The 22,118-nt window shown below is 38.7% G+C and overlaps 1 protein-coding gene across 2 annotated transcripts in view; it reads right to left on the bottom strand.

The window, feature by feature from the left end:
- LOC149255503 (thioredoxin reductase NTRC-like) overlaps positions 1-22,118 on the bottom strand; it is a 362,592-nt gene that overhangs the window by 258,540 nt on the left and 81,934 nt on the right. For both annotated transcript variants that reach the window (XM_089460504.1, XM_089460503.1), the window contains exon 6: positions 17,030-17,137. In XM_089460504.1, the coding sequence (XP_089316630.1) occupies positions 17,030-17,137 (108 nt within the window). The remainder of the gene's footprint in view (positions 1-17,029; positions 17,138-22,118) is intronic.

The following is a 22,118-nucleotide window of genomic DNA, read 5'->3' as shown; positions in this document are numbered from 1 at the left end:
AAGCCTAGTTGGCTATCCAATCAGAAAGATGTGACAGAAAAATATTTGGAGAGAAGGTTCTCTCCCTCCATAAGCAAACCCCAACCTTTGAAAACTGGTCATCCAACCTCTGAGCAGACCTTGTGGCTCTGATCAATCTGCGCGATTATGCTGGAAAAACTTGTGTAATCCTCGCGGCTATACTAAGAAAACCCGCGCGACGGAAACTGCAACCCGTCAGGAAATTCTGCGCAACCTTTGCGTTGAAGAAAGTGTAACTAGGTTAGATCTTCATAAATGTACTTTTGATATTTGTATTTATTCAAGAAAAGAAATATTATTTTTGTTATATTTATCAATGAGTTTCTTACTCATTGAAGTAGGTCAAACACATATTTACGTGATTCTAGGAAGTCAAAGAGTTAATGTATTTTTGAACACCCTAAAGAGCATGTTACACTATGTATAAACTTGTATAAGAGTCAAAGGAAATATCTCCAAGAAAAGTCAAGTCCTCTTCATGCAATGACATCCTCCTAGCAGCAAAAATGATGAAGAAACACCAAGTCGGCCTCAAGTCTACCTAAAGGAGGGACAGTGCTCTATATATAGAGGATTTCCACTCCCTCATAACAACCAATACTCACCTCTGAAATCAACGAGCAAGAGAAGTCAAGGAAAAGTCAAGAAGGACGAAGTTTAAGGGGTCTCCAAGTGCAGCAAAGAAAGAAGGAAGAAAAGTGAAGTTTTGGGATTGTTTCTAGGGCAAAGTACAGTCACACGTGCGAGAAAAAGGAGGGCAGTCTGTGGTTATATCAGCAGCAAAATCACAATCATATATTCATCTTGGTTTGGGCTTAAAACTTAGGCCTACAAGGCCTCCCACTAGAGTGAAGAAGAGACTCTCTCATACGAAGGAGAAAGGAACCAAATACACTACTAAACCTCCCACACGTGCGAGAATTTAGGGCTGCAAAATTGTCATATCAAGTCTGTACCTACACATTGAAGAAGGAGCTCGGTTGGTCAAGAAGAAGGAAGAAATCATCATTAGTGAAGGGATTCACTAGAGACCAAGGATAAGTGTCTCTTCTAGGGCAAGTACAACAAGGACTACCAACAATTGTAAGAAGAGAAAAGTGTCGGAAGAAGGAGAATGAAGTGCTGGAAGAAGGAGGACTAAGTGTCGGGGAACAAAGTGCAGGAAGGAGGAAGGACTTGACTTGTGCTTGGAGGATTTTCTAGTCAAGGGTCTAGGGTTTGGCATTGATCAATAAGAAGCTTCAATAAGAGAAATTTATGAAAGTTTTCCTCTTGAAGAGAGAGAGGTTTTGGCCCTGGCAAAGAGCCAATATCTTGTGTTCTTGTTTCTTATGTTTTGGTAGCAGTTTAATGAAGTAAACACATACACTAATGATAAGAAGAAGAACAAGCTAAGATAAATTGGAAAAGTGCTTCACAAACTGTTATCAAGTTTAGAAGAATCCTATTATACATAACTTCCCTTGATTCTTCAACATGGTTTCAGAGCTTAGGTGACACATCAAGAAAAGGGCATCTCAAGAACACTCATCAAGGAAGGACATCTACAAAAGATGAAGCATCAAGCCAAGAAGTCTCAATCTCATCGAGGACAAGAAAGGACTACAAGAAAACTACAAAGCAAAAGGAGAAGCCTTTTGTATAAAGGCACCTACAAGAAGAGCAAATCAAGGAAGGACCTACATCAAGCCACACCATCTTCAAAAGGAAAAGCACTACAAGCCAAGTCATCAAGCAATCAATCAAGTCCATTTGAAGAAAGCAACTTGAAGAACATCAAGATCCAAGGAAGGCAAGCCATCAAGTCTTCAAGAAGAAAGCAAGTCCACTACATCTCAAACTCTATCAAGTAAGTATATGTCCCCTTCTGATTATACATCAATATCTTTTTGCAAGGAAAGCAATAAATTGGTTGGGGCCACTAACTTCCTTGCATGGAAGAAGAGGACTAATTTACTTCTCAAGGAGAATGAACTTCTAGAACACATCAAAGGGAATATCACTATCCCTGCTAAGGAACAAACTCAAGCCTTAGCCAAGTACAATAAGGATGAGACAAGAGCTCAAAGGATTCTAATAGAATCCATCAAAGACTCTCTCATTCCTTATGTCTCCAAACTTGAAACATCAAAAGAAATCTATGACAAGCTAATAGAGCTATTCTCGGTAAGCACAGTTGGAGAAGTGATATCTCTTCGAAATGATTTGTATAAGATGAAGATATCAAAGGAAGGAATAGCTCCATATTTCATGAAGATCTCTGAGATGAGGGATCAACTTCAAGAGCTGGGAGAAGTCATGTCTGACAAAGAAATGACAACCGTAGTACTCAATGCTCTACCTGAGGATTGGGGCAACTTCACATCAAGCATATATGCCAAGAAGGAAGCTACCCCACTAAGTGAATTATGGTCTCTATGCAAGATAGAGGAAACTAGACTCAAAGCAAAAGAGGATGTGGGATCAAAGGAGCAAGCATTTGCAACCATGGCCAAGAAAAAGGGAAAATTTGGCAAATTTGGTCCACGAAGAACAAACAATAGAGATATGTCCAAAATCCAATGCTTTGGATGCCAAGAATATGGACACTACAAAAGGAATTGTCCAAAACTTAAGAAGGACAACAACAACAAAAGAAAAAGGGAAGAAGCTCACATGACTCAAGAGGTGAAAGAAGAAGACAAGAAGCAAAAGAAGGAAGATCCTCCGGATCTCTACTATGACTAAGTCTACTTCTTTACTTAAAGTCTTCTTTCAAAGTTTTGAGTAGTATAGGAGCATGTAGGAATAGAATAAAAAATGCATGGCTAGAAACATCTTCTAGAATCTAGAAGCATGATGTACATAGAGTTCAAAATACTCATGTAGAAGGAGCATTTAGAAATAGAACAAAATGCATGGTTAGAAATATCTTCTAGAATATAGGAGCATAGTGTACATATAGCTCAAGATATTCATATAGAAGGAGCATACCTATTATAAGACCTCATCCATGATAAAAGAATAAGTGATCATGATTGTAAATCCTAGAAGGCCACCATCATCAAAAGAAAGAGACATTTGCAAGATGAGGATCTACAAGATCCTATGACAAGAATCTTCAAAAGAAGGTTCATAAATAAGAGCAGATGTGTCAACAAGAATTCCATTCATGGAATACAAGGAAGAATGATGTGCAGGCAAGAATGGATGAAGCAAAGAAGGGCTACATCAATCAAGAAGGACCATCAAATGAAGTCAAGATGATCAAAGCAGAATCAAGATGAGGTATGTATGCACTAAAAGGTAAAGTCATGTCATCTTATATATTATTAAAGTCATGGGAATAGATCTAAGACATGATCAAGTACAAAAAGATCTCTTTCACCGAAGACATATGTTATGAAACCAGCTCAAGAAAAGATAGAAAAGAAAGATCAACGCCTTAGAATTCAGCCTCTTCGAGGGGGCAACCTCCTTTACATTACATAAATGAACAATTCCTGGATGATACAAATGACAAAACCTCCTTTCTATATATAGGAGTCTAAGGAGTCACAATATAATCCAGCCGACCTAACAATAATAATATAAAGCCACAAAAATAACAATAGAGGGATTCTATGGGGCACAGAAATAACAATATGGGGGTAATAGGGGCACAACAATATAAATAAGGGGTATAACTACAATAGTAATTGGGTAATCACTAGTATTATAGGGACCCCACATGCCCCTCTCCTTCAAAAAAGTGTTGTCCTCAACGCTTGAGCAGTTCTGGATACTTCTGCATAAAATTCTCATCCTCCCATGTGGAATCTTCAGCGGATAAGTTCTTCCACTTGATAAGATACTCTGAAATTGATCGATTTCGTAGCTGTCGAGTTCTTGTTTCTGCGACTGCTTCCGGTTCCAATATAATTTTTCCTTCCTCGTCAAGTTCTGGCAATATTGTTTGAACTGGGAGCTTGTCGCCTATAACCTTCTTTAAACATGAAACATGGAAAACTGGGTGCAATCGAGAAGCTGCAGGAAGCTCCAATTTGTATGCCATAGTACCAATCTTTTCCAACACCTTGTACGGACCATAATACTTTGGTGATAATTTATTATCCTTCTTAGCTTGCTTTAGGGACATTTGCTTATATGGTTGTAGCCGTAGGAATACCCAATCACCTACATCAAAACTTCTTTCACTGCGATGTTGATCTGCCTGTTGTTTCATTCTATTTTGTGCCAACACGAGGTTATCCTTTAAGAGTTGGAGGACTTGTTGTTGATGTTCGATGTGATGTTCCACTGCCTGAACCTTAGAATTTTCTCTTAAATATGATGTGATTGATGGTGGTTGGTACCCATAAAGTGCCATAAATGGGGTCATTTTTGTTGTTGTATGGAAGGAAGTGTTATACCACCATTCAGCCAGAGGCAACCATTTGACCCATTGTGTCTGTTTATCAGATACAAAGCAACGAAGATATCCTTCCAAACATTTGTTTACTATCTCAGTTTGCCCATCAGATTGAGGATGATAAGATGAGCTATGAGCTAACTGAGTACCAAGACAAGAAAATAATTATGTCCAAAAATTTCCAGTGAAAATGGGATCTTTGTCACTTACAATAATCTTTGGATTTCCATGTAGCTTTTGAACTGTTTCCATAAATGCAGTAGAAACTGTACTGGCTTTAAATGGATGTGATAATGCACAAAAGTGTGCATACTTGGTAAGTCTGTCAACTACCACCATGATGACACTCTTTCCCTCAGACCTGGGTAAACCTGTGATAAAATCCATTGAAACCTCCTCCCAACGTTGGCTTGGAATGGATAAAGGTTGTAATAGACCCGGTGTCTTAATTGTTTCAACTTTATTTTGTTGGCAAACCAAACATTCCGCCACAAACTTTTGAATATCTGATTTAAGGCCATCCCAAAAAAATTCCTTCTTAACCCTGTGGTAAGTTTTTAAAAATCCTGAGTGCCCTCCTAAGGGAGAAGTGTGCAATTCCATAAGAATCTTTTGTTTTAGCTGGGAATTCTTACAGAGGTATAAGCGATCTTTGTACCATAACGAATCATTTTTCCAGCTAAATGTATCAGAAGTACTGAAATCTTGTTGTAGCTTTCGAATAAGTGCCCACACTTCTTCGTCATTCTTCCATTCCTCCTTTGCTTCATTTATCCAATCTGGTTGGATAATAGAAATGGCACACAACAATGCTTCCACATCCTCATCTTTTCTTGAGAGTGCATCTGCCACCACATTTTGCTTCCCTTTTTTGTAGATGATTTCAAAGTCATAACCCAACATCTTTGTGACCCACTTTTGTTGCTCTTCAGAGGATAATCTTTGTTCTAAAAAGTATTTAAGGCTATCATGATCCGTTTTTACCTTGAAGTGTCTTCCCATTAGGTAGGGTCGCCATTTCTTAAGTGCATGGAGTATTGCCAACATTTCCTTCTCATAAATAGCTTTGCTTAAAAACTTTCCCTTGATTGGACGACTTTCAAAAGCAATGGGTCTTTCATCTTGCATTAGAACAGCACCAATTCCATTTCCTGAAGCATCACATTCCACAATAAAGGTTTTTGTGAAGTCCGGTGTAGCTAAGACCGGTGCTTGGCACATTGCCTCTTTAAGATGTTTAAAGGCCTTTGTTGCTTCCGGAGTCCATGAAAATGAATCTTTCTTCAATAATGTTGTTAGAGGTGCTGCTATTCTCCCATAATTCTTAACGAACTTGCGATAATACCCTGTCAACCCAAGAAATCCTCGCAGATGCTTTATGGATGTGGGGATTTTCCATTCCTTAATGGCTTTAATTTTGCTAGGGTCTACCTTAACTCCTTCATGAGATACAATATGACCCAAATATTCCACCTCCTGGACTCCAAAGAAACATTTGGATCTTTTTGCATATAATTGTTTCTCCTCCAATAGTTGTAGCACCTTGTCAACATGTTCAACATGATCCTTCCAAGACTTGCTGTAGATTAGTATATCATCAAAAAATACTAACACAAATTTTCTAAGGAATGGTTTGAAAATTGAATTCATCAAACCTTGAAATGTTGAAGGTGCATTGGTAAGGCCAAAAGGCATGACCAAAAATTCATAATGACCCTCATGAGTTCTAAATGTCGTTTTCGGAATGTCTTCAATCTTCATTCTGATTTGATGATATCCCGAACGAAGATCCAACTTGGTGAAGTAAATTGATCCATGCAATTCATCCAGTAATTCATCAATGACAGGAATGGGGAACTTATCTTTAATAGTGAGCTTGTTGAGCTCCCTATAATCTGGACACATGCGCCATGATCCATCCTTCTTGTGCACCAATACTACTGGAGCTGAGAAAGAACTTTGACTCGGTTGAATTATACCAGCCTCTAGCATTTCTGCAACCATACGTTCAATTTCACTTTTTTGGACATATGGATATCTGTACGGCCTGATGTTTGGAGGAACACTTCCTGGAATCAGATGAATAGCATGATCATGATCACGCATAGGTGGGAGACCTTTGGGAGTCTCAAATACCTTGGAATGATTGTCCAGGACTTTTTGGAGATCTGGAGAAATAGATGATTCCAATGTGGAAACATCTAGCGAACATAATTGTGCAATTACACCTCTTTGCTCCTTTTTTAGAAGCTTTGTCATGCCATTAGAGCTGATTATCTTTCCTGGTTTCCCTGCAATACCCCTTAATTCAACTTCCTTTCCTTCCACAGAAAATTTCATGAAAAGTTCTTGAAAATTAAAAGCTATTGTACCCAAGGATTGTAGCCATTGAACTCCTAGTACAACATCAGCACCTCCCATTGGAATGGAAAGCATTGGGCTAGTCAATACATATTCTCCCATGGATAGCTTGATATTATGGCACTTTCCAGAACAATTTATTGTTCCTCCATTTGCAATCATCACTTGACACTCTGGTGCTGGATATAGGAAGCAATTCAATTCTTTTGCTACCCTACAATGAATAAAATTGTGGGTGCTTCCTGAATCAATCAACACTATTACCTTTTTCTTCTTGATTTGTCCTTCTATCTTGATGGTTTGAGGAGTGTAATTCCCGCCAATGCATTACAAGATATGGTTGGATTTATTTGTTTTTCATCTAGGCTTTGTTCCTAGAATATATCCTCTTCTTTTGACCTTTCTTGCTCCTTTTCTTCTTCCTCTTCACAATCTATGTAGAATAATTTCTTCTCAGCACACTTATGACCTTTTGTGTATTTGCTATCACAATTGTAACAAAGCCCTTTTGCTCTTTTTTCTTCCAATTGTTGTGGTGTCAACCTTGTAGGTTGTGGAAGACTATGGGCAACAACACTTCCGTCTTTATAGTTGTGAATGGTATGCTTCCTAGTTGCCATAATTTTGCTTTCCATTTTTCTTGCTAACCTGAATGCCTTCTCTAATGAATCAGGTTCCCAAAGGCGCACATCATGTTGGATATTATCCTTTAAAGACCCTATGAACACATCAATCCTATGCTCCTCTGGAATATCTTTTACCCTTATGTTCAATTTTTGGAACTCCTCAATGTGCTCCATTATTGAACCCTTTTGTTTGAGACTTATCAATTGGCTAAAAAAAGTGTTGCTTTTTGTATCCTCATAATGTGCTATCAATTCTTCCGTAAAAATTGCCCAAGTGATAAATTGTTTACGAGAACAAAGCCATTGATACCATACAAACTGATTTGGTTCCAAATATAAAGTTGCCATACGTACCTTTTGTGTGTTTTGCACATTATTGAGATCGAAGAATTGCTCCATCTGTAATATCCATGTGGCGGGATCCTTGCCATCAAACTTCCTCATATCGATTTTTGGAATATGGTGGGTCTTCGATCCAACATTAGAGTCTATGGAATCATGATTAACATTTCTTTTGTTCACATCATGAGTTTCCTTTACAACCTTTTCACCATTAGTAAGTATTTCTTGTAGAAAATTTGTCAAATCTGTCTTCAAATCTACCATGTCTGTCTTCAAATCTGTCCTCAAATCTGTCTTCAGATCATCCATCTTAGCTTCCATGCCCCTTTATCTTAGATTCCACGCCATTTATCTTAGATTCCACGCCATTTATCTTAGCATCTGTTAGCTTTTGTGAGCGTGGCATTTGTTGCACTTGTTCTTGTAATTTTGATATATCATGTAGCATTTATTCCTCTTCTTCATGAGTCATGCTAGAGCTTTCAGGTTCCTTACTAGGTGTTTGCATTTTCTTTCCTCGAGGCATCAGTTACCGATAATAATGCTTTACTATGCCCTTTGAATTCCTTCAAACCAAGCTTATGCAAAAATTTAAAAAAAAACTACACACCTTTTTTTACTTTGTAGAAGCCTGATATTGAATCTGATGTATCTCTGTAATTTCGAATCATCCAGTTCTGAAATTGTGACCTGTAGTAGCCTTGTATGTCCTCTTTCCAATGCCACTAGTTTGATCCAAATTGGATTCTCCAAGAAAGAGTTATGCACAATCTCCCGCAGTGACCTGATTATAGACTATTTCAGTAGAGCGAACTTGTATGAAGTGCCACGTGTCACTGCTTCAACCTTTGACTCTAAAAAATATATAAAAGAAAACTACAGTCCGTCCTCTTTCTGTACCTTCTTACAAAATTTCAATCCGATTCTCAGAAAGAAAGTTATGACGATTTTCCCCAGGTCACCTGTTTTGAGTGTAATTCAGGAGTCTGCAAAAAGACCAACTTCCTCAGATCATATCTCCGAAAATATCGCGCGAAAAGCTCTGAAATTCGGACCCAAGGTTCAGCGCGATTTCTTCTCAAATGGGTTTTTTTTGCGATTTCTGAAACATCACAGAAAAAAGTTATAACGAAAATGCCACGATGACCTGTTTGGAGCAGCGAAACCCTAGAATCCAAAGCTCTGATACCAAATGTTATGAAACCAGCTCAAGAAAAGATAGAAAAGAAAGATCAACGCCTTAGAATTCAGCCTCTTCGAGGGGCAACCTCCTTTACATTACATAAATGAACAATTCTTGGATGATACAAATAACAAAACCTCCTTTCTATATATAGGAGTCTAAGGAGTCACAATATAATCCAGCCGACCTAACAATAATAATATAAAGCCACAAAAATAACAATAGAGGGATTCTATGGGGCACAGAAATAACAATATGGGGGTAATAGGGGCACAACAATATAAATAAGGGGTATAACTACAATAGTAATGGGGTAATCACTAGTATTATAGGGACCCAACAACATACTCAAGGGCATGTACAAGTCAACAAGAGAAGTGCTCACATAAGGAGCATAAGGTTGTTGACTACTCCATGAAGCAAGTGAAAATACTCTCCTAAGGAGTACAAGATTGCTAACTAAAAGACATGTGAAGAAGAAATGCTAACTAGTTCAAGTAAGCAAGAAAAGAAGAAAGTGCTCTCATGGGGAAGTATAAGGTTGTTATCTAAACAACTCAAGAAGAAGCAAATGAAGAAAGAGATCAAGCATGTGAAGAACACCATGGTCATAAGGAATCACTATCCGACAAGATCCATTAAAGACATCTCCCAAAAGAAGGCATGACAACTCTGACAAAGGAAGAAAAAGATCAAAGGACCCTTGACACCTATGAAGGCCTTGGAGATATTAAGGTGCAAATAGTTGATTCAACTCTACGAAGATGTCATGATGAAGAGGCCATCCAACAAAAGCACTATCTAATGTTGAAGCAAGTCAGGATGAAGTCATGAAGGGCTACCAAATCAAAGCATGGAAACAAGCAAGTACAACTAAGCATCTATGTGATAAGTATTCTAAAAGCATAGACAGATGACAAAGGAGTAGCCAGATGATGAAAGAACCTGACACACATCTAGAAGGACACTTTCCACGAAGAAGCAATGACATGACAATCCAAGAAGGAAAGTGATCGATGGCCGGTGCCCTACCAAGAAGAAGTTAGAACAAAGAATTCATGACATCAAAGAAGGAGATCAAGCAGCTGAAGGACCCACGAAAAAGAAGTTGCTGATGAATGGACAAGTCTCTAGCTAAGAGGGAGATATAAAAAGTTCCCAATTACAAAGGAACTTGGACAAGTACCTTATCAGAGGATACTTGGGCATATCTTCCTCAATTGAGAGGAAGAGATAGACACAACATTCTTGTCTTCACTTGGGAAGAAAGAATGGGAGGATTGGGTAATCATCTAGCATCTGATACTCTTTGAGAATGTGTAGGGCATCTAAGACAAGAGTAGGCAAGAGAACTGATATTCTTTGAGGGTTTGGAACCCAAGACAAAAATAGTCCTAGAAGGTCATACTCAGTGAACACCCGTGTGGGTAGGTACCTTGAGAGACAATGACTAAGGTGTCTATAAGTCATTGGTCTCGTCAACATTGTGCTCTGATCTAATGAGAGATAGAGTTGTTAGTCAAGGCCTTGCTATGGACAATGTTGGTTACTATGATTCTATAACAAATGGATTGCCAATTCGATTTCTCTTATGCGCATTCTTCAAGATTTAAAAATAGCCAAACACCTTGAAAAGATTTATGAATACCTCCCTAGTTAAGAGGGAGTTTTGAAGAAAGTGTAACTAGGTTAGGTCTTCATAAATGTACTTTTGATATTTGTATTTATTCAAGAAAAGAAATATTATTTTTGTTATATTTATCAATGAGTTTCTTTCTCATTGAAATAGGTCAAACACATATTTAAGTGCTTCTAGGAAGTTAAAGAGTCAATGTATTTATTGAAGACCCTTAAGGGCATGTTACACTATGTATAAACTTGTATAAGAGTCAAAGGAAATATCTCCAAGCAAAGTCAAGTCCTCTCCATGCAACGACATCCTCCTAGCAGCAAAAATGATGAAGAAACACCAAGTCGGCCTAAAGGAGGGATAGTCCTCTATATATAGAGGTTGTCCACTCCCTCATAACGACCAATACTCACCTCTGAAATCAGCGAGCAAGAGAAGTCAAGGAAAAGTGAAGAAGGATGAAGTTTAAGGGGTCTCCAAGTGCAGTGAAGAAAGAAGGAAGAAAAGCGAAGTTTTGGGACTGTTTCTAGGGCAAAGTACAGTCACACATGTGAGAAAAAGGAGGGCAGTCTGCGGTTATATCAACAGCAAAATCACAGTCATATATTCATCTTGGTTTAGGCTTAAAACTTAGGCCTACAAGACCTCCCACTAGAGTGAAGAAGAGACTCTCTCATACGAAGGAGAAAGGAACCAAATACACTACTAAGCCTCCCACACGTGCGAGAATTTAGGGATGCAGAACTGTCATATCAAGTCTAAACCTACACATTCAAGAAGGAGCTCGGTTAGTCAAGAAGAAGGAAGAAATCATCATTAGTGAAGGGCTTCACTAGAGACCAAAGATAAGTGTCTCTTCTACGGCAAGTACAACAAGGACTACCAACAATTGTAAGAAGAGCAAAGTGTCGGAAGAAGGAGAACGAAGTGCCGGAAGAAGGAGGACTAAGTATCGGGGAACAAAGTGTGGGAAGGAGTAAAGACTTTACTTGTGCTTGGAGGATTTTCTAGTCAAGAATCTAGGGTTTGGCATTGATCAATAAGAAGCTTCAATAAGAGAAATTTACGAAAGGGTTTTCCTCTCTCAGAGAGAGAGGTTTTGGCCCTGGCAGAGAGCCAATATCTTGTGTTCTTGTTTCTTATGTTTTGGTATCAATTTGATGAAGTAAACACACACACTAATAATAAGAAGAAGATCAAGCTAAGATAAATTGGAAAAGTGCCTCACAAATTGTTATCAAGTTTAGAAGAATCCTATTAGACATAACATCCCTTGATTCTTCAACACCTTGTAGCTGATTTAGATTAGTTGCATCATGGAATACTTTAGTCACTCGCTTCTGCCTCTTCCGGATCTGGAAATCCTCCTCTGGATCACTGTCTCTGCCCCTCTGACACTTTGCTACTTGATCTCTGACTTGATCACTCCTGTTGAATCACCTACACTAGAGAATCAATTTGTCTAGATCACTGAGTATCTGCAACTAGTCTCACACCCTCAAGTGCTTCTCACCTTCAAGTGTTCTCCAAAGTGTGTCCTCCATCTACCCATCAACTTCTTGTTATAATCCCCAATTGAGACTTCAATGGCCATTATTAAAACTTAATCAATGGTTCAGATTATCTCTAAGTTGATATGTGTGAGTTTCTAGATAGTTCACACCTTTCTCAATTAATTTCTATTAATTAACCCATTTTTCCTAAGATTTAGGAAATTTTTAATTGTGATCAATTAATTTGATTGAGCCATCTCTAGATGGAATTTCCATAAACGAATTTTGGGTTTTGGATAACTCATGTGTTTTAGCCTCTCCACCAGGTCTCGGGACTAGAACACCATCCGATGCTACAAAAACTAACATTTCATGATTTCATAGATGAGCAGAAAGCAGGATACAGTTGCTTTGAGTAGTGTTGAAGCAGAATATGTTACTGCAAGCGAGGTCTGTCGAGAAGCAGTTTAGCTCGGGAAGTTATTCTCAGACTTGTTTGAAACAATGTTATCAGAACCAAACCGGTCATCGAACCGGAAAACCTTGTGGACTGGGAACTAGTCGAAACAAGAAAAAAACCATATTAAAATCAAAACAAAACAAACGTTTACCAAAAACACATAAAATATTCATATTTTAAAGAAAAAACAAATATATTCATGTGCATCCATATGAATCCAAACCATTTATACACAAATATGCAAAAAATTTCATTTATATTGCAAGTAATAGTGCATATAACCAAAATAGCACTTAGTACGAAACATCGTTGAACCAAAAATGTTACAAACATCAAAAAGCAGGCTCTAAAAGACCTGTATAGTCCAAAATGACATGATAGATCATAGTATTATACCACAGCCTACAATACTACAAGCTACAGCTACAGCAAATCAATGATCAAATCATCAATCATCATCAGAATCATCATCTAATTCTTGATCATCCTCCTCATCCTCATTTGAAGAATGAGTAGCATCCAAATCTACAATGGGATTATGTCTTGATTACCCTAGCCCTGAAGCTGCTACTGGTGCTTCTGATATATTTGCCTTTGCATCCTATGGAGGTGGGTCCAAGTCCAACCAAGAAAGGTCTTCATTGTCAAATGTTGGTGCTTGACTCTCCACAACCCATCCTGATATTAGATCAAAGTCACCAAAGACAATGTTGCTTGATTTAGGGGTTTTATTCAACGATTGGTTGCACCTCAACCTAAGGTTGTACTGAATAAAAACCATGTCATTCAACCGCTTTTGCTTCAATTGGTTCCCTCTTCTTAGTGTGTATACGCTCAAACACACTCCAATTCCGCTCACACCTTGAAGCCCTACATGTCTGGCTTAAAATTCGAATTGCAAATTTTTGCAATTGAGGGTATTCACTACCAAATTGTTGCCACCAATAGGCCACAAAAAAGGTGGAAGGAAAAAAAGTATTTTGCAAAATTCAAATTGAAATGAGTAAATTATTAATATAAGAATTTGCAAATTTTGGCAGTTCTTACCTAGGGGACTCTTTGTTCTATTTCTTACAGCCATAGAAATTCCAAAGGTACCAATACTCTCAATGAAATTCAAGAGCTTGTTATGAATTTGATCTTGAGTCTTGGAATATGGGACCATACGCTCAATGCATTTATACAACCCCCCTAAAACCTCCCCATCGGCCTCAAAATTTGTAGTGCAAAAAATCTCCCTCAAAACAACCCTGCAAAAAACTCTCTGAATTTTCCTCACCAAACTCAGCTCAAGAATTGCAAGAGACTTGAATGAATAGTGTCGGTGAAATTGAGGGGGTGGGGGTGTTTAAATAGCTTTGGGAGGGCTAGAGCAGGTTAGAAACTAGGAAAATAATTTAAAAATATATAAAAAAGTGGTTTTCTTATGCCTAGGCCATGCAATCGTGGGCCCAACGGAACTAGTCACCGAATCAGTCTGGACAGGTTAAAACTGATTTTGCCTCCAAACCAATCGGACCAGTCGGTTTTTGCCATAACTGGTTCGGTTCCAATAACATTGGTTTGAAGGACTGCTTAGCCCTACACGAATACATTGTGATAATGAAAGTTGCATAACACTGACAGAAGACCTAGTGTTTCATGCTTCTACGAAGCATGTAAACAACAAGTACCACTATGTCAGATGTCTGGTACAATATGGGGTCATAGAGCTACACTATCTACCTACAGATGAACAAGTAGCAGATATTTTGACTAAAGCGTTACCAAACAAGAAGCTTGAGTACCTAAGGGGTAAGCTTGGTTTGGTGGATATCTCTTCCCTAATTGAGAGGGAGTGTTATTGGATAGTTCTTGTCTTTATGGGTCAGGCACTAGACTAAGACTAACAGTCGTAAGTCTTAATGAAGGCCATAAAAAAAGAATGGAGTCTGGAGGGTTGAATAAGCATCTAAAGATTGGAACTTCTTATGGATTAGAGAATCCAGGAAAAATAAGTTGTTGACTGATACTCTTTGAGGATGAGGTAGGGCATCCAAGATGAGAGTAGTCAAAGAGGACCGATATTCTTTGAGGATTCAGAACTAGAAATCAAAGATTACAATAGTCCTAAAAGGGCATACCTCGTGAACAGCCGGATGGGGTATGTGCCTTAGAGGTAGTGTGGCAGTTGATGTAAAGCTTCCTAGCATAATGCTCTCAAATAAGGATGAGCTTGTCTAGTTAAGGCCTTCAGGGACAGTGTTGGTTATGATTGAAGATGCTTGACAAAGATGACTTATCAATCTGACTCTTCTTATGAGAATGCTTCAAGATTGAGATTCCTTGTACCATGTAATGGGATTATGAATACCTCGCTAGTTAAGAGGGAGTGTTGAAAATTGTAACTAGGTTCGGTCTTCATAATGACCTAATTGTAATCATGACAATGTATATTCTTTATAAAGAAAGAAAAAGAAATTATATTTTATTTTTGGAGTATGGTTTTCATAATCAAGTTTGAGTCAAAAGCATGTTCTTCGTGCTTTTAGGTCTTCTAGGCCTTTCTAGGTCTTTCTAGGATAAAGAATAAGTTTTGTCATGTGCCATAGTCCCATTTGGACTCATTGTAATAAAGAAAAATATTTATTCTATCAAGAAAAAGCCACTTATAAGCCCAAGACCAAGTTGGCCCAAGGAGCAGATCACGTCGGCCTAAAGGGAGGGAATTCAACCCTCAAGAAAGGCTATATAAAGAAGAGGAGCTCGACTCATTTGGACACACAATAAGCAAGAGTTCGGTCTGCAATAATGAAGAAGAAGAAGAGTAGTTGGGAGGACGAAGAAGAGGAGCTCAAGTCAAAGTTTGGAATCTATCTTTTCTTGTCTCGCCTTTAGGGTTTGTGAAGTTACCAATGAATCTGCCAGTTGCAGGGGCCGAAGTTGCAGGGTTGAAATTTTGTGAGGTAGTTGCAAGGGCCGAAGTTGCAGTATCAAAGTTTTGGAAGCTACCTTGAAAGAGACCTTGTTGGGGGATGACTTGGGGCTTGGAGGGTTTGTTGGCTTTGGTCTTTGGGTCTTGGAAGTCTCTCTGTAAGAAGATTCTATAAGAAGAGAAGCATTTATTTCTAGGTTTTCTCCTTGGAGGGGTTTTGCCCTAGCTTAGAGCATATATCTTGTCTACTTTGTTTCTTTGTGATCTTCATTTTTTTGGTAATTGTTTGATGAACAGAATTAAAGAAGTAATTAAAAGCCAACTAACATCACAAGTAATTATCAAGATAAGGAAAATCATTTATAATCTACAAGTCTCCAGACTTTCCAACACTATGTTTGCAAGAAAATTAACAATTGGTTCAAGGAGAAGTTAAAAGCATTCAGAGATTTACATTGTTTAGTGTTGTGGGGAATATGGCTCGCCCATAATGAATACATACTTAATGATAATGAGAAACCTACTTTCCAAGTGTACCCACAGATGTATGGTTTATTCCAAAGATGCAAGATGGAGGTGAAGGGAAAAGTCCCAAGGCAAATAGGAGAGTTATTGATTGAAAGATCATATCCATGGGGCAATTTTGATGGAGCCAAACAGGGGCCACAACTTCTGTAGTGCTGGTGGGATTTCGTATTTCTCTAATAGTCATTTCATCAAACTCAAAGTAGGTTTCTTCACAGAAATGAATTGTTTTCTTTAAGAAGTCTCCTAAACCTGGCCATAGAGAATGGGATAGAAAAAAAACATGTATTTGTTGATTCTTTACTTGTTATCAACCAGATGAGAGGTGATAGCCATATTCAAAATGTTACTCTCAGACCACTAAGCAGATCAATTGCAAGTAGTCAGAGCTATACCAATATATTACATAGTGTCATAGACACTTATACAGTAAGAACTTAACACAGTAATCAATGGGCTCTCAAAGGAAGGCCAACAGGTTCATGCAGGTGTTGACGCTCAAAGAATCCCAGGATGGAGTTCTGTCTCAGACTACACAGTCAATAATAAATATAGTTATGACTTTATCTAAAAAATGCCAGTGTCAACCTTTTGCTTGTTCTGTTAAGTGTTGCCAATAGTGTTATCTGTTTGATTTTTAATTTTTCTGTGTATGTATAAAGTCTAGCTGTTGGACTGAACTTTCGAGAACTTATGCATGGAGTCTGTTTTATCCTGAAACTAGTGTAGCAGTCAGTCCTGACTCTAAGAAGACAAAGTTTTTAAATGTCTTTTTTCACTGGTGTCAAGGGAACCTGAAGAATGTAATTATCATTCAGCTACAAATAAAAATTATACCTTTTTCTCTGGAAAAAATAAAATGAAAACAATAAAATGTGGTGATGTAACCAATGAGTCCTTTCAGTAAACCTTACCAACTATATAATGGTTTATTTACATCTCCTAACAAAACTATTACATGGGAAACATGATAGAATACAATTAAAACAATTGATAGAAAAAATAAAATGTTTCCATATACAATATCGATAGAGATGAACAATATCCATAGCTTTACATGCATCACTGAAATGACACATGATACCTGATGGAATTCAATGAGAAGATTGCTTTTCACAAGATAACGTTCAGCAGACAATGCTGCCATACAGCCAGATCCAGCTGCCGTTACTGCCTGTCTCCACTCTGGGTCCTGTCAAAGAATTGACCCAATTTGCAAAGTATATCAGTGTGCAGTGTCATTAAAATCAAGAAAAATACAAAATATTGAAATAAAGTGGATATTGCTAACAAGTAAAATGGGACAAAGTAATGAGCATATTCTCTGAAGGTTTTATTCAAACTCTAGACAAGAAAATTTTCAAACAAATGAGAACTTTCAATCTAGAAAATAATAGAGTGAGAATATCTCAAATTTTAAAATTGTTCTTGCAAGGAGATCTGCATCAGTTGGTTTATCAGATTCCCTAGAGTGTTGAACTTCAAGTTAAAATCACAAATACTGATATCAAGGCATTCAAAAGGATGCACTTCAATCACTTGTTAGATTGACTAGTGGATGCTGGATTATAGTACTTCATGACTAAATCAAGAAAGGATCATTGTAAACTCACTAAAGCTTTAGATAAACAGATTTTAGCCAATAATATACACAAAAGAAGCAGTCCAGAAGCCTTGAGACATATTAGACAATTGGAAAATGTCTTGAGCAGAATGCATTTTGTCAAATTCCTCAATCGATGATCCCAGTCAGATCTAGAAGCTAAAAAAGAAACACCTGCAGCAAACTTGCAGAAGCAAGAATATTGCAATTACTATAAAGGCTCCAAGGAATCCACATAGGAAAAAGTTGCAATCTCAACTTATTGCAGGTGCCATGATGTAATGTCCCTGACCACTTAGGAAGCATATCACGGGGTCGGCTAGCCTAACATGGTTCCCGTAGGCTAAAGAGGGGAAAATTTAATAGAAGTACTTAATTCACCCAGGGAAACATTATAACAATCAAAGGAGTGAAAAATGAGACACTTCCTAGGCAAGTGAAAAGTCACTTTAATTTTATAAAGTGAAGATATTATAAAATGACTTTATAAAAGTTAAAAGGGTAAAATGGAGGAAAAAGTGGCCACAAGTTTATAAAAGAAAAAAAGTGAGGAAACTCTCCTCATTCATTCACTTGCATTTTGAGAAAAAAAGATCTTTGAGAGTTTTGGAGAAGAAGCTTAGGGTTTGAAGAACACTAGTTGCCATAATTGGTTTCGGTGTGAAACTATACACCCTAACTTGTTAAATGAATGGAATAACTCAGATTTCACCATGGAAATCCATTGCAAAAGATGATTTGCAAAAAAAACTGAAGCAAAGAGGTTTTATCAATTGATTTTACCTTCCCAAATAGTGTTTTCTATATCATTTTCACAGGCTGGAGAAGACACACAAGAGCATCAAACTTCCAAGTCATTTTGGGATCGATCTGCTCAGTAAAAGAGTATCAAGGAAGCTGGACCATATTCCCTACTGCTGAGTTTCATGGGTCGAGTTTTCTGAACAAACAAGAACAAGTTCTGAAAAGAGCATGAGTTCTCAATTCTATTTGCTGGATGGTTTTCCATACTCTGGACGAGATTCCCCGAGGAAAAAAGGGTAACGACCCTCCTTATCTCTATTGCTGGTTGGGCCATTAAATTTCTGGGTCGATTTTCTACCATTAAGGGACGAGATTTACTTTTGTTTTGAGGCCATATTAATGATTGTGCATTGTGGCTGAAGATACTCCTTAAAGGGCCGAGTTTTTGGAGTTTTTTGTTGGCTATGGGGAACGTGAATCAATGTTGGTGATTTCCACACTCATCAAAGCAGCATAGGTATATACTCACTATACTCACTGCTACTGACTATTTCACAAGGTGGGTGGAAGCCATTCCATTACGGCAAATCAACGACGAAGAGGTAATATATTTTGTCAATCAGTACATCGTGGCAAGGTTCAGCGTTCCAACCTCTCTTGTTTTTGATAATGCTATTTATTTCTCGTCTTTAAAGCTATATGATTTTGCTTTCGAAATTAGCATTGTTTTGAAACATTCAACTAACTATTACCCCCAAGGAAATGGCCTAGCAGAATTCGCCAACAAGAACCTAATCCACATTATCAAGAAGACCTTACTATCACACCAAAGAAACTGGCACAATGCCCTAAGCAATGCCTTGTGGGTCGACCGAGTCACCCCAAAACCATCTCTCAGGACATTCCCCTATTTTCTGGTATATGGGAAAGAAGCCATCTTACCTTCCAACTTGTACCTTCCCGCTCTCTAGTTGTCGCAAGAGTAGCGAGGCACCCCTTGCCCTACCGTGCAAAACCGAATCGACACCCTCCTCAAACTGGAAGAGGAAAGACAAAAGGCTAGGGAAAAGTTTTTCATTTATCAACGTCGAATCAAGAGATGTTTGATAAGAAATCAGCAGGGAGCAATGAGTTCAATGTGGGTGACCTAGTCCTCAAATGGGACAAGGCTCATGAGGACAAAGGTAAACACACCAAATTTCAAGCCTTGTGGATTGGTCCCTTCTAGGTCAAGGAAAAGATTGGCCAACATACCTACAGTCTACAAACTTTAAAAGGGAGGGTTGAACCCCTTCCCGTCAATGGCCAAGAACTTAAATTTTATTTCGCCTAGCAGCTCTCGCAGCTGCTTATCCACCCCTGTACTATACTTTTCCTCTTGTCATTTTCCATTTTTTTTAGTTTAGCCTTTCGTGTTGCCTTTACCCTTTCACCTTCTTTATGCCTTTTATTTTGTATCCTTTAATAATGGTTTGACACCCTAGGGTTGAGGTAGCCTCTACACCGATGGTTGAGTTGTGTTACTTTCTATGCCTACACTTGATCGGACCTAAAGTCGCGACCAGGGTAGAGTGTTGAAATCCATTGTAGTGGGGAACTCGAGTCAACCATGGTACCCTATCCTTCAATAGTTAGTCCTTGCTATTGACCCGGCTGTAAGTTTTGAATGAATCGGTTATCCGATTGGCTCAAGAATGGGAAAGGAAAAACTTTAATGAGCATACATATTTCAAGAAAATAATAAGGTCTCCGAAAAACCAGAAACAACCTCTCTTGCAAGTAAAATAAGTCAAGATCCCTCATCTGCCCAGGCTAATAAATGCCATCTGAATAAGTGCTAATAAGCACATGTGAATAAGTGCCAATGAGCACAAGAATAAAATCAAATAAGGGCAAAAGGATTGAGAAAGGCTTCCTGCGCAAAGAGGTGATGCAACGACTCCACTGGGGTACTGTCCAGGCTCGCTAGTAGTGAAGCAACGTTTGCAATTTCTAGGTAGTGACTCCGTTGGGGCACTGTTCAGGCTCGCTAGTAGGGAAGCAACACCAAAGATCTATAACTACTATAATGAAAACCATTACAGCTCATATCATTATTCGGACCCCTATGTCAAGACAGCAGGAAGGTCTTTACTCTGTGTGATAACAAGCCAAGTCTTAGTAGCTAAGGATTGCTGATCAATACCAAGGGAAAACCTAGAGACGTCAGTGGGACCTGCAACCTTGAAACAAATCACTCATGAAAGTCCGCTTTACCCAAGGCCAAATGCAAGTAGAGAAACTGAGGTTCTACCAGCGAATCACCAATTGTTGTAGTTGCTGCAACAACCCTCCAAAATTCCTGACTTTTCAAAATTTTCAAGCCCCTGTACAATGTCCGTGACTATTTCCTTTTCTCGAGACCTCATTGGCCGACCAAAGCCCTTCTAATCCTGTCGCAAGACTAACTCTCGGAGACTTGAAGGCTTATTTTTCTGCACAAGTCGCAAGTCGCATCAAATCAACTCCCATGAGCCTAAAAGTTGCGACCATGTGACCTACTTCAGTTTTTGGCTAAGTTAAGTCGCTAAGTCGCAAGGAAGATTTTGCGACCTATAACCCGCGTGCGACCTTGCGACCTTGCTAGGTCGTAAGGTCGCAAACCTATCTAAATGAACACCTTGTGACCCATGCAACCATGCGACTTTGCAACCTCCTTAGTCGCATAGGTTGCATAGGTCGCGAGGTCGCAAAAACAGAAAAAGCACCCTAGTGCGACCTTGCGACCTATGTGACCCCCGCACGTGCAACCATTTTATAAATAATAGAACCTGTCGATGATTTGAAAAAGTTATTTTGGTCACTCGCAAGACGAAGAGGCTCAGCAACTTGAAGCAAGCGCGTGACCCCGCCAAGTAAGTGACCCTTTTGCATCCTTGTTATCATTACCTCATGTCATTTGGCCCATTCTTTTGCCTTGACCCTGCATATTCCAAATCTGGGTCGGTTTTTATCCAAGCTAATGGTTCATTTTTGCCCAGAAACCCTTGGCCATTTTATTTTTCTCGCAAGAGCATTTTTGCCCAGTCACTCAGCCCCATATTCTTCCCAAGCAAGCTTGCACTCCTCAGGGACCAAGTCATCTAGTCTAGGGGGTCCCTAAGGACCCATTCTAAGCCTCATTTCCTTTGTCGAGTCGCCCTAAGGAACAGGTCGCATGGCTACAAGCCACAATAAGCAGAAGGATATGACCCTACGACCCTTGCAACTATTCGACCATTGCGACCTATCCATGATTGTGACCCTCCCTGTTTTGTAACCCGCGACCTCTGTGACCTAGTCTACCAGTTGCCAAGTTAAACAGTTCATCTTCGCGACCCTTGCGACCCCCCCTGATTGTGAAAATATTTTAATCGAACAAGTCAAAAATCCTACTACAGAAAACTGATTTACATCACCTACTTGTATTCTTCATTTAACAAGTTATTTTCATAAATGTTCAGAAAATATTAATGTAAATACACTGCAGCCAACACCATTATATAGACCAAGAACTGAAAAATAAAAGAGACAATCATGCAAAGGACACACTTATTTTTGGACTAAATATCCCCGGAAAAACCCAATGCGAGAAAACCAATGCAGCAGCTCTGAGGGTTTTCGATTATTAAGCAGAAGTTCTGAATACAAATGTTGGTTGCCCTCCCCGTAAACCAGTAACACAGAAATACAATGGTGGAGAATCTAAGTGAGTTTTACCTCACTACACCCGCCATAATCCGGTTGATCCGGCAACAGAACTGGCTGGCCCCGACTACAACTTCGTTGCCCCTTCACAGTAATTGTG

The sequence above is a fragment of the Pinus tabuliformis genome, chromosome 7 (assembly GCF_031772625.1).
Source record: "Pinus tabuliformis cultivar Carrire ecotype Pingquan chromosome 7, CPIR1, whole genome shotgun sequence".
NCBI lineage: Eukaryota > Viridiplantae > Streptophyta > Pinopsida > Pinales > Pinaceae > Pinus > Pinus tabuliformis.
The sequence above is the reverse complement of the archived record's forward strand: the minus strand, read 5'-3'. Positions and strand labels throughout refer to the sequence as shown.